The 14,215-nt window shown below is 36.0% G+C and overlaps 1 protein-coding gene across 7 annotated transcripts in view; it reads right to left on the bottom strand.

Moving 5' to 3' along the window:
* Positions 1-14,215, bottom strand: part of LOC138835627 (olfactory receptor 2M3-like) — a 38,380-nt gene that overhangs the window by 7,740 nt on the left and 16,425 nt on the right. For 5 of the 7 annotated variants that reach the window (XM_070034095.1, XM_070034094.1, XM_070034096.1 and 2 more), the window contains exon 2: positions 3,498-3,740. In XM_070034095.1, the coding sequence (XP_069890196.1) occupies positions 3,678-3,740 (63 nt within the window). In that variant the 3' untranslated portion in view covers positions 3,498-3,677. Of the gene's footprint in view, positions 1-2,366; positions 2,435-3,497; positions 3,741-13,820; positions 13,952-14,215 lie in introns of those variants that run through there. The other 2 variants (XM_070034101.1, XM_070034099.1) reach the window with 2 other exon arrangements.

The raw sequence follows: 14,215 nt of genomic DNA, 5'->3' as shown, positions 1-14,215 counted from the left end.
TAAGCAGAATTAAATGGTTCTGAGTTCAGATACAACTTAGTTCTTTGCCTTGCCAGCATAGCTACTTTTCCATGAGCTCATTTGAAAATGATAGGGGTGGTTGAGGAAAGAGACCTCCCAACAGGCCAATCTATCCATTTGATCATTAAATACCTACTCTACCATGGTCAGCATCCAGTGAAAATGTGGCTATTTGGAAAAGTTTATCCACAGACTTCTTCTCCAAGTGCCATTTGTCATCAAATTTCTGCTCATGTACCTTCCAAGTCTCTGAAGATTCAACCAAACTCTTGGCTATAGCTAATCAATCAGTATACAGTTGTACATCTGGCCATATTTCCTACTAAAAATAAAAACCAAGCACACTGCTAGAAGTTCTGCCCAGTGCAAAGGATTTCCTCAACTGCTGTCTTCAAGGATATTCACCTAATGGGCTATCATGCAGCAGCTATCCAATTTCTGTTTGTGCCTACATAATGAGCAGAACCATCTGTAAACAAGGCCTAGTCATATATTAATTGACTCCTAATTACAGGGTATAGCACATGAGGCAATATGTGTGTATTAGGGGAGAATAATATTGTAGCAAAAGTCATAACCATGGACATTTTTGCCACTTAATATAACTTAGTAGTGACTCCAGGAACTGCTCAGGCTTGATTACGGAATATACCATTTCTATTTGATGATGAATTGCTGTATACATCTAGTTTTGTGATTCTGGAGAAAGTTACACCTTATTCATGACAAGACTCTTACATCACATGGTAAATTAGAGGGTTGTAGTTGATCAATATTGATTTCAATATGGCTTAAGAACAGACCAAATGGTATTTTTCAAAAAGTTTTTGGCCTACTTATGAGAACAAGTCCTTTCCCTCAAAACCCAATGTCTCTAAGACTGACTTAGTCATGGTGACTGACAAAGGCTCCAAATTGATTCTCTGTCTGACACTCATTGAATCTCATGTTCTGAGCAACAAGGAGATCTTCTACTATTCTCTGGACCTCATTCAACAGTATTGGCTTTTAAAGTAATATAGTATATAGGCTGGAGTGATACACTCTAAATTTGAATGTGTATTACGGTATATTGTGGAGGGTGCTCCAAAGTTTAAATAGGTTTACTGAGCATTATGATTACTTTTTTTTCTTTTGTCGGTCATGGGGCCTGAACTCTGGGCCTGAGCACTGAGCTGGGCACTTGAGCTCTTCAGTTCAAGGCTAGCACTCTACCACTTGAGCCGCAGCACCACTTCCTGCTTTTTCTGCTTATGTGGTGCTGCGAAATCAAACCCAGGACCTCAGTTAGGCAAAGCAAGCACTGTACCACTGAGCCACCTTCCCAGTCCCTATGCTACTTTCTTGATTGGATAAGGAGTCATGTGCAGCAACTTATCCTACATTTTAGAAGGGCTAGTTCAACATGATCATGCCAGTGTATTGCTTAGTGATTTCACTGAGGTAGAATTTTAATTGTATTTATTTCCCATCCTCTGACACACAAATAATTCTTTACTAATGCATTCAGAGTGGTTGCTACCTCTCACTTATTCAGTTCAATCAACTTAAACTATTGTAAATATAATGGACTTAATTAGATACCTTGTGGAAGACAACAATAATCAACATATAAATGTAACTGTTATCTAAGTTATGACATGACTAGAGGGTTACTATGTTCTGAAGTGGAATGGGGATTATATTGATGGCTCACCAGCCAGGAGCAAAATACATCTGGTGGGCCATATCAATCTGTATAATGAATAGAGCATTTTCTAGATCAATAGCTGCAGATATAATGTGTTTCCTTTGCATGTTCTTCCCCCTAAGATATATCCCCTATTGTCATTGTATTTGATTTTGGTACCCTGGTATTCTATATACAGACAGATAGATAAATGTATATAAAATACATTTATCTAAATTAGGGAAGGGAAGGAGAACAACAGAATGGTGAGACAAAGGACAAGCGGGGAACCAATGCAACAGCGATATTCACAAGACAATATGTTGGAAATGATCTGCACAACTTGGGGAGATTGGGGAGGAGGATAAGTAGGAGGAAAATGAGGGAGGGGTAACAAGTTTGACAAGAAATGTACTTATTACCTTACATATGCAAATGTAACTCTTCTGTTAATCTCCTTAACAATAAAAATGATAAATGTTCATTTGCCTAAGCAAATAAAAATTCATCTGGTTCAACAGGGGCAATAGAACTTACTACTGTTTTAAGTTCATAATCATCAACTGTCAGTCAAGATGTGTCTGTCTTTTGTAGACGCAATGGGAGTCATAAATTGGCATGCATTGGTGGCACTGTCTCTAAGATCCTTCCAGGCATCAGGCTCTGTTCTTGATTTCTCATTTTCTCAGGTGGAAGCAGTTTTAGTAGCTTCTATCTGGGCTTACCCAGCATAAGACAATCAATCTGATAGGTTGGGAAACAAATGAAGTAATTCTGACAAGTAGTAAGCATAATGTTCATTTGGGGACTGAGTGAATCATTCCAGGATGATTGTGAAGACACAGAGTGCTCAATGTCATTTAGACATTGATTACAGGGCTAAATCGTCTTCAGTCATATGACTTTATAAGCTCCTAGCTTGTCTAAAGGTACATAAAACCATTTTGGTCTCTCAAACCAGTATAATTTCAGAGAGTGTCTAGTAGGCTTCTCTGGTCTGATAATTTACTTTTCTTCATGTACAATTACTCTGGTAAAAGGACATAGGTCTGTTGTGAGAAGAATGGGAGAAAGATTATCAGTAAGATTTACTGTTGTAGTAAGATCCCTCCTTAGAGTTCTCTCCTCAGCTTTATTCAAAGGCTCTGGTTCTATAAACTCGCTCTGAGAATTGATTGAGAGTCTGGGATTTTCTGTTATGATTCAAAACAGCCTCTCATTCATAAGTTCTGGAATTTCTCTGCTTATTTACATTAAGTACAAATTTAATAATCTTCCTCTATTTCATATCTTGCTATACCACGTGACCATTCTAAGTATCATTTTGTTTTGCTATGCATTGTGGGAAAAATGCCCACTATAGCCTCCAACTATCCCCACTACATTTAAATTTCTCAATTGAGTGACTGCAACTATCTTACTATAAGTTCTGGCATGCTGATAAGGAGCAAGGGCAGAGATATTCAAGTATGCTGTGGCTGCCTTCACAAATATATTTCTTTAGTTAGAGATATTGGTGGAATCCTTCCAATGTACAGGCTTAGGTTTTCCATGACAAGTTCACTCTAAAGGTGAAATCTCCCTAAGCATTTACATTCCTTTAGCAACAGTAAAGCACTCACAGTATACCATATTTTGATCCATATTTCAAGACAACAATACAATAAACTATTAGCACCCCTTCTAACTGCAGATTTTACATTAAGCCCAGAGATTTTCATAATAAATGCATATGTATGTTATTTTTATGATATATTTTTTATATTTTACATTTTATTATATATTTTTATGTTTTTTTCTTTCTCACCTTGCCCTCCTTAAATTAATATCCACATTTCCAAAGTCAATGTTTCTATGAATTAAGGAACTGAGGAAGTTCTTTGGCACTATAGCTTATGAGTCGCAATATGAACTTTAATTTTGAAAGCCTCTGATTATACTTCTCGTGGCAAAACTGGCTGGTGTCGGTGGGTCAGGGGAAGTATCATCATTGCCTTGGCTTGGTGACTGCCTCAGGAAAGGTCCTTACTATTTCTGTAGCTCTTATTTCCTAAGGCAGAGGAAGCAAAAGTAGAAAGGATTAGTTCCATCAGTCAGAATAGAGACGCCCACAGTGGGATTTAGAGTTTGCCCTATCAGGAAAGTTCAGAAGAGTCATTTCCTCTGGAAAAAATAACCTATCAGAATTTGATTCAAGGTCCTACATATAATCTTCACAAACTATAGGACTAGTGCCTTCATTTTAATTACAAATACCTTTGAGGCCAAATGAAACTTGGAAAGAACCCCAAAGTAAGCCTGACCTGAACTGCTTCACTACTAATGTCACTTAACACATGAGCACAATTACAAAACAAGTGCCTTTATTATGTTCTTAATTCGAATTCACAAAATCATCTAACAGTTACAAATGTGTTATTTTTTTGATGCCAGTAACATATTGTTTCTATTATGATGGCTCAGAAGTGTAATTTGAATGTGGGTATTGTGATCACACCACAAACTGTTTTGCTCAAGATTGGCTTGATTACTCACTGTTTTTTCTGCTTTCATATAAATTTTAGAATTGTTTGTTAAAGATACATAAAATCAATTATTCATTCAATCTATAGATTCCTTTTTGTAATCTCAACTTAACAATATTAATTCTGCTAACTCGGGAACTTGGAGACCTTTCCAATTATGTTTTCTCAATAGTTTTTATTATGAACTTCTTTTACATCTCTGATTAGCTTTAACCCTAAGAATATTTTTGAGGTTGTATATCAGATTGCATTTTTTTATTTCCCTCCTTAAGGAGTTTGTTATTGATATATAGAAAACTTGCTAAATTTTGTTGGTTGATTTTATCTCTTAATATTTCTTGATTATATTATATAATTTCTAACTGTTTAGAGATGAAGGGTAATATCATCTTTGCCTAGTATGTTTTGACCTTTTCTTTTTCTATTTACATTCCTTTTATTTTGTCTTCTTCCTCGAGATAAAATTTCAAGAATTGTACTGAATAGGAATTGCAAAATAGATTCCTAATTTTAGAGACTATGCTTTCAGTATTCAATATCTGTTTGATATTGGCATAGAGTTTGTCATATATTGCCTTTGTGATATAAAATGTAATTGGTTCTTACTTAACTCCTGTGAGGTATGCACCTTAACATATGTGATTTACGAATTCTTAAATTTATGGATTCTTAAAATAGACTTCTACTGAGTTCTCTATTGTATGGTTTTCTGGAGCACCCAGTTTTCATTGTGTACACATAAAATAAATAGATATTTGGAGATTTGTATGTAGCAACATTGGCCTTTTGTGCTATACAGTTCTCAGTGTAGATGTTAATTCTTGGAAAGACTGAAAATGTTTGAAATACAAGATGACAGACTGATTGACATTTGTATAATGCCTTGATTCTGGATGATTGAAAAAGGATGGGAAGAAAAATGTATTTTAAATTAGCCACATAAAACTATCTGACTCTTAGTTATACATTTAACCTTTTGATGACTGACTCTCACTTTTAAAAGTGCTTGGTATTTCAAAATTAAGGGACTTACAATATTATTCCAAGTAATTTCAAAGCATTTTATATCTCCTTTGTTAGAATAGGACCTCAAATAGCAGTATCTACTATTTCTCAGAATTGATCTGAGCTGTCCCAACCTGGTTTCTGTTGAGGCATGACAATTTACCAATTATTATTTGGACATGGCATGTTAGCATTATGATCTTCTTGATGTGCTTCTAGCTCAGAAGGTTTTTCATCCCAGAAAACTCTTTTGTCTATACCTTACATTCTGTTTATCTCTTGTATGCCAATATGCCACACTGAGGATATGAAAGCATACTGAATAAAAGCTCCAAAATTTTGTACAAAGAAACATGTGGAAAGTCTTTTATTGTATCAGTGCATGCACATATTTTTGGAAAAATTATTTGGGCCTTGAGCACAGAGTCTCAGGTACAGGGCCCAGACCTGGAGTTCAAGCCCCAAAAGCAAGCCAGCAAGCAAGCATATAAATAAATAAATAAATAAGGTGAAAAATAATATAGATGAAAATTGTGAAATTCTAAGAGAGGAAAGGTCTTCCCATAAAAATATTAAATCCTATACATGTAACAATTGTAAAATATGGTTATATATATATATATATATATTTGTCTACTTATGAAAAGACACTGCAAATAGAGTACTAGATAAATGATATATAAACTGCACATGAAATGGAGTACAAATGTTAATATCTGGGAAATTCAGTGTTTCAGGAATCCTGGAGAACAATGAAGACAAGGGAAAACAATAAATTTAAATAACTGAAAAATAAAGTAAACTCAAATGTAGCTTAAACAAAATCAGCAATATTGATCCACACACAAATACACACTCACACACAATATATATATATATATATATATATATACATACATATATACATACATATACATATGTGTATATATATGTGTATATATATATAAATCTCCATATATATATATATATGTGGAGATTTATTTGGGGGGGTTAAGGTGATTCTTTTTTATTGTGAAAATACCGTATAGAGGGGTTACAATTACATAGGCAAGATAATGAGTATATTTCTTATCAAGCATTGTTGTCTCCTCCTTTGTTTCCCCTTCCCATCCCTTCCCATTTGCCCCTCCCCCCCACCCCCATGTGGAGATTTATTTTGAAGCATGTCTCATGGTTATGAAGGCTGAGAAGTCCCATAACCTTACAGCTCCTAACTGGAGACCCAGGAACCAAAGGTATGGCTTATAAAGGAGTGGTCATAGGAATGACTCATAAAGGTATGACTTGTCCAGGTGTGGCTTACAGAGGCGTGGATCAATTGGTAGAGCATCAGTCCAGCAAAAAAATATGAGTGAGAATTGGAGCGCTGAGTTCAAGACTTACTACCTGCACACAACAAACACAAATAAGCCCTGTAGATCCAGAAAGTTAACAGGACAATTTTCAGCCTGAGCCTTAGGATCTAGGAACCAGGAGAACTCATGGTGAATATGCCAGTCATAGGACTGAAGATAAAATAAAATGTCCCACATAAAACATCTTGGTGAGCAAAGATTATTAACTTCCTTTTTCCTCTGCATTTGTTTGATTTATTAGTGGAACACTCTAATTGCTTTAAGCCCATTGCTTGTTATATCTGTTTTATGTCTTTTTTATTTAATTTTGGTAGGCAAACTACATATACTAGATATACAAACTAGATATACATTTCTTTCAGATTTTCTAGTTTATTTGAATGTAGATTTTTGAATTTTTCCTCATGATCTTCTGGACTTCATTGTTCATTAATGTGATATTTCCCTTTTGACTTCTGATTTCAGTAATTTAGGTCTTCTGTTCATTCAATCAGATTGTGTAATGTTTTATCCATATAGATTTCCTTTTCAGAGAGTTTAATTGTTGCTACAGTACTTCTTTTTATAGTTTAACTTTGTTTCAAATTGATTAATTTATGTCCAAATGCACTATTTATTTAATTGTTGTGTGTTAATCTATTGCTTTCATTATGTTGTTCAGTTATATATACTTTGAGCTCACTTAGTTGTCTATATTTATTTGAGATCTTTGTACATATATTTTCCTTTAATTAAACATTTTATTTTATTGTCACAATAATATACACAGAGGTACAGTCATGTAAGTAAAGTAGTGATTACATTTCTTGTCTAACTTGTTACACCTTCTCTTGTTTTTCTCCTTCTTTCTTCCTCTCTTAATGCCCACTCCTAGTTGTACAGATCATTTCCAACATATTGTCTTTGAGTGTCTGTAGTATTTTTATCATCATTCTTTTCAGCTATAAAAAACCTATTGAAAACAATGCAATCATTTATCACATGTGGATGTGAAGAGTACATGTGGGTCGGCATTATCAGCAAAATGTACTTTTAGATTTTAGCTTTCTGTCTACAGACCTTCTTTAGTGATTAGTCACATATTTCCCCTGGAGCCTGGATTCATTTAGTCGAGCCTGGATGTGATGTTCAGTGGTCAGTTATGGTTCTGTATGAGGATAAACAGGTGGAATAGGACAAGGCAAGTCCTGTGAAGCTGTGCCAATTTTAGTGGGTACATCCCAGGTATGCCAAGTAGTGGTTGGTATAGAGTTGGTCTCAGAGCAGAGGGAGACATAAGAAATCACTCTGCCACACATGAAGGTCAGGCTAAGCCCTGGTTATAGAATTCAGAGGCTGCTCTGGTTTATCCGTGCTGTGACTTTTCCCCTTTACACTTTTCCCTCTAGTCAAGAGTGAGAGGAGAGTAGAATCTGACACAGGTTCTGTGCTTTAGCCAGAATCTTCTCTGCATCCTTTTTCTTTTTCTTTCCCCCTGCTTGGAATTGGGTCCCTGGTAATGCTAAGTGGCTTCATGTACCCACAGATCTGAAGTCATGTGCTAATTCCTTAATCGATTAGCCAAAGGTTTCCTCAGGAATCAGATATATTTGTGTCTGCATGTTGGGTTTGCAGGTCAGCAGCTCTCGGGATAACACTAGCTATGGGGAAGTTTATGCGTCATCGCCTACTTCTTGGTATACTGCTGGTTGTTGGAGGAGCCTTAATCAGCCTATTTAGCTAAGAGTGCTTTCTGGAATCCAAGTATTTGTATCATGGTGATGAGTAGTCGTGTGCCTGAGGACTCGCCCTTAGGACTGGAAACTTTTGCCCCAGTGATGAGCTTCCTTGTAGACAATTTTGCCCCATGCAAGTCTTAACAACCTGTGCTTAGCCCTCTGTTGCTATTTTGTTGATAATGTGGCCTGCACAGGTAGCTCATTTTGGAGAGAAATGTAAGAGGACAGAAATAATTTAAAAAATGAAAACCAGGTTTCTAGCTGAGATGGTTAAAGGATGGAGCCTATGTATCTTTGTGGAAGCTCTGGCTCTTTATGAGCAAGTAAGGGTTTTCTCATTTCTTTTATACATTTAGAAGTCAATATTTTTGATTGCCCTAGCTGCTTTCTGCTTTTCTGCTTATATTATCTACTAGCTGAGTATCTTCTTCATTTCTCTGGTTCCTGTAGGCACAGGGAAATGGACTTCTCAATAGTACGTCATCTTAGTTTTCCTATCAAATGTGATGTTTGAAAGAAGCCTGATTAAATTGCAATCTCTGAGGATTCAACTAAAATGCTAAAAAAATGGTGTGATGCATTTTTATATGATAAATGTATTCTGTATATGAGGGCATGCATTTGGGGAGCAGAGAAAAACGTGACAATGGTGTGAACTATATGTATCCCTAGAATAACTTATGATGGACTGCTAATCTACAGTACTTCAGAAAATGAATTTCTGTATAAACTGAATTGTTTCAGTTATAATGAGCTGAAGTGATACAATGCTAGAGTAGGCTGAGGTCCCAGTTCACTGCTACAGGAGTCCTTTTATAAGTTACCTGCCCTTTTATGTATATATGAGGTAGATTAGTATTCATTTATGATCAATCTTTGAAATTAGCCTCCTCTGTCAGTGTAGCACAGATCTCAGCTCTTACGATAGGAACCTTATGCCTGCACATCCTATTGTGCCCTACTACAAACACCTCAAGATAGGGAAAGATGAGTACTCTGTTTATTGCTGCACTCTCCTTGTACTCCAGTATTATATAGAAAGTAATTTTAGGCATTGAATAGATGATGTCTTTACCTATCATTAATAGATGATGGGAAGATTTTATTTTAAGTATAACCAAGTAGAATGAGTTTGCATTTTGGTGAGGGTAAAGCTAAAACCATCACACCCATGACAGAAAAGAGGGGAGAAATGTTATCTGCAGCAGGTGAGTAGAGGACAAGAGTTATTGTCAAAGCAATGTCCCTCCTCAACAAATTAGGAATGGGGATTTTATTTAGAAAGCGTTCACATTTATATAGGAAAATACACAGGAGTAGACATATTCTTGAGGATGCCTAAAGTGAGAGAGATATACCTGAACAACAGTTTAAGGTTGTAATAAAAAGATTATAGACAAAAGTTTGGTCAAGTTTCGCTCAAGATCATCAAGAACTAATTTACAGATTATAGGTGATGAGAATGCCTCTAGATATACTTAATTCACAAATTTTAGGTGAAAATCAAAGCAAAGAAACATTGAGATACTTTAATATAAGAATGTATCCCTGCTGGGTGCTGGTGACTCACGCTTATAATCCTAGCTACACAGGAGGCTAAGATCTGAGGATTGCAGTTTAAAGCCAGCCCAGGCAGGAAACTCCATGAGACTCTGATCTCCAGTTAGCTACCAGAAAACTGGAAATGGTGCTTTGGCTTAAGTGGTAGAGCCCTAGACTTGAGCAGAAGAGCTCAGGGACAGTGCTCGGGCCCAGAGTTCAAGCCCCAAGACAGACTTTCTGAAAAACAAAACAAAACAGAAGAAAACAAAAGAACAAAAAAGAAAAGAAAGAAAAGAAAAGAAAAGAAAAAAAGAAAAAGAAAAGAAAAGAATTTGTCCCTTAAGAAAGAATTTGGTTCTCAATGACGTACATCACTGAAATACAGAAAACAGTCCAAAAATTCATATGGAACAACAAAAGACCTAGAATAGCCAAAACAATTCTAGGGAATAAAGACAACATGGTAGGGATATCCATGCCGAACTTCAAACTCTACTACAGAGCTATAATAACAAAGACAGCATGGTACTGGCACAAAAACAGACCTGAAGACCAATGGAACAGAATAGAAGATCCAGAAATAAATCTACAGGCCTATAGCCAGCTGATATTCAACAAAGGAGCCAAAGACATACAATGGAAGAAGCACAGCGTCTTCAACCACTGGTGCTGGGAAAACTGGGTGGCCATATGTAGAAAACTAAAAGTGGACCCCAGCATATCACCATGCACCAACATCAACTCAAAATGGATTAAAGACCTTAACATTAAACCTGAATCTCTGAAACTACTGCAGGACAGAGTAGGAGAGACACTTGAACTAATAGGCACAGGAAGGAACTTCCTGAACAGAGTCCCAGGGTCACAACAAATTGGAGAGAGACTCGACAAATGGGACTATCTTAAAATAAAAAGCTTCTGCACAGCTAAATCTATTGCAACCAAGCTAGAAAGACAACCAACTAATTGGGAAAAATATTTACCAGCAATATATCAGACAAAGGGTTAACATCCTGTATATAGAGGGAACTCAAGAAACTAATCCCTCCCAAACCTAACAAACCAATTACTAAATGGGCAAGGGAACTAAAGAGGGACTTCTCAGATGAAGAAATAAAAATGGCAAAGAAACACATGAGGAAATGTTCATCCCTGGTAATGAAGGAAATGCAAATAAAGACAACACTGAGATACCACTTACCCCAGTCAGAATGTCTCACATCCACAAATCGGCCAATGACAAATGCTGGAGGGGATGTGGGGAAAGAGTAACCCTATTACACTGCTGGTGGGAATGTACACTTATACAACCACTTTGAAAAGCAGTCTGGAGGGTCCTTAGAAAGCTAAATATTGACCTCCCTTATGACCCATTCCTACCACTTCCAGGCATCTACCCTGAACAACAGGAACCAATATACAAGGACACGTGCACCTCGATGTTTATTGCAGCACTGTTCACAATAGCTAGGATACGGAAACAACCCAGATATCCCACCACAGATGAATGGATCCAAAAACTGTGGTATCTATACACAGTGGAATATTATGCAGCCATTAGAAATGACAAAATAATGGCATTTACAGGGAAATGGATGGAGCTAGAAAGAATCATGTTGAGCCAAGAGCAAAGAGACAAATGGTACATGGTCTCCCTGATAAGTGGATGCTAAATCCAAAATGTTAGGCAATACGATAAAATTAACAGGACTTAAGAAACGAAGAACTCTCACTCATCTGGTCGAACCACTACTAAATATCCCCATGCTGCTGATCACATGTATGGTGTATATGTGTACAGCGTTATGTTATTGACCGTGATAGACATTTGCTCCAGGAAAATTAGAATGAATTTGTAACTTTAAATGAGCATCATTATTCCACAATACTGTGAAATTTGGGAAATTATGTGATCACTTAATCACAATTAAAAAAAAAGAACCTCGGGGAAGGTAGGGAGGGAAAGGATGGTAGGAGGAAAACAATGGAGGGGGTAACAATGCTCAATAGGAAGTGTACTCATTACCTTGCTCATGTAACTGTAACCCTCTGTATAGTATCTTCACAATAAAAAATTTAAAAAAGAAAGAATTTGGCCCTTAAGGTATCTGCTTTATCAGCTAACAAAGCTAATCCTGAAATATTTGATTTCTTTCTATTGTTCCAGCTTTCTACATTGCTACCCCAATTCTATTTGATATATGTGTCTCTATTACCTTCACTGACTTTTGAAATTGAGATCCTAATTACACTCAACCCAGAAATGTTCCTCTTACAGAAAACCTGATGGGAACTGCAACTTTTCAAAGCTGTTTCTATTACAAAAAACACAGCCAGTATTATATCTACTTGAACTTACAAAGGAGATTCATACTCAGATCATGACACTCCTGTAACTTCCGAAAGCAATCTATAAATGTAGAAAATTTTACTGTAACATTATTATTTCTTCTTGGAATATCTTGTTTTATCTTTTACTTTCTTTCCTTCCTTCTTTCTTTCCTTCTTTCTTTCTTTCTTTTTCCTTTCTTTCTTTCCTTTCTTTCTTCCTTCCTTCCTTCCTTCCTTCCTTCCTTCCTTCCTTCCTTCCTTCCTTCTTTCTTTCTTTCCTTCCTTCTTTCCTGCCTTGCTTTTCTCTTTTTGTAAAGGACATTAGTATCTTTTTTGTACATTTTTTTATTGTAAAAATTCTGTACAGAGGGGTTACTGTTACATGAGCTTGGTAATGAGTACATTTCTTATCGAGCATTGTTGCCTCCGCTTTTTTTTTTCCCCTACCATTCCTTCCCTTCCACCTCCACAACTACTCTTCCCCCACCTTCACCCTACTGAAGTAGTAAGTTCGTTTTCCACATAGTGTCGTGTACAACTCATTGTTACAACGAATTCTTTCTTTCTTCTTTCTGTCTTCTTTCTGTCTTTCGTCTATCTTTTTGCCTTTCTTGCCTTTTCTTTCCTTGTGTCTTATCTCAAATCTTGGATGCTGAAATTTGGAAGACCTTTGAGCACATCTAACACACTCCCCAATTATTACAGAAATCCAACTTACATATCTTCACTATTACACACGTTGGTCATGGAATATAGTTTTTAAGAACCAGGCAACTTGACATTAGAAATAATCTTTAAAATTCTACGGCTGTAGAATTTTCCATTTTTCAAAGGCTTTTTTATTTCAAAGATTATTTCTAATGTCAACTTTCTCAATGTCTAGATCAATTATTGGATTATAAAAAAGTATAAAATAAAATCCAACAAATAATCTAGACACAGATAGAACCCAGTAGAGAAAAGATCATATTGGTTAGTAAAGTTCTGTTCAATATACAATGTTGTGAATATAAAGAATCCAAACCTTTTAGCCTTTCTGAAAAAGGAACTAGGGAATTAAGAGTGAAATTAAAAATAACTGTTAAAAACAGACTTCTTGGAGACCAGAAAATGACACAGTAAGACACAGAGCTAACACGTCTCAGGAGACTAGGGGAAAAAGATAACACAGCTTCACTCTATTTACTCACTGTAGCTAGAATCCAAAGACTAAGGACATTCATGAGCCCAAAGGAAATCTCTCTCTTTCATATATTTAATATATATTATCAGTTTCACCATCTCTCTGTATCCATATCAATTCTGTCTAGTTCTTTCACCAATAAACTGAAAAGTATGTCAGAATATATTTAATCTCACTGCAGAAATTAAATACCTGTGGAGAAGTCTGATGCGTTTTCCTTTTTTCCCCAATAATCTTTATTGAAAAGGTAATAGCAAGGGGGTTAGTTACAGAAGTAAAGTAATCAGTACATTTGTTTTTTTTTGCATTTTTTTAAATTTAATTTTATTTGTGAACATACTGTACAGAGGAGTTACAATTACATGGGCAGGATAATGTGTACATTTCTTACCAAGCATTGCAGCCTCCTCCTTTGTTTACCCTTCACATCCCTTAACACTGTTACCCCATCTGTCATCTTCTCCTACTTACCTGTTCCTACTCTCCTCCTCCCAAAGTTGTAAGGTTCATATCCAACATGGTGTCAAGTATCAGTGTGGTATTAGTTCATTTTTTGTCCTGCTGTTTCTGTGATTCTTTTTCCCTTCCTCAGATCAAATAATCTTAAATATACAAGACACAAGGTACAGAAAAGTAAGAGAAACAAACAAACAAAAACTACTTAGAGGACATAAGAACCTCTTGTTTCCATATCTTGGAGTTCATATTGATATGCTTCCTTATATGTGGTCTTATACAATAAGCAATTGAATTATTGAGATTCCTTGTTTAGAATATCATAGACATGCCTAGTTCTTACAAATGAAGAAAACCATGCTACCTACTTTTATTTGGGTCTGGCTTACTTCACTTAATATAATACTGAA

Source organism: Dipodomys merriami, unplaced genomic scaffold, assembly GCF_024711535.1.
Source record: "Dipodomys merriami isolate MVZ:Mamm:240054 unplaced genomic scaffold, mDipMer1.0.p SCAF_24, whole genome shotgun sequence".
Classification (NCBI taxonomy): domain Eukaryota; kingdom Metazoa; phylum Chordata; class Mammalia; order Rodentia; family Heteromyidae; genus Dipodomys; species Dipodomys merriami.
The sequence above is the reverse complement of the archived record's forward strand: the minus strand, read 5'-3'. Positions and strand labels throughout refer to the sequence as shown.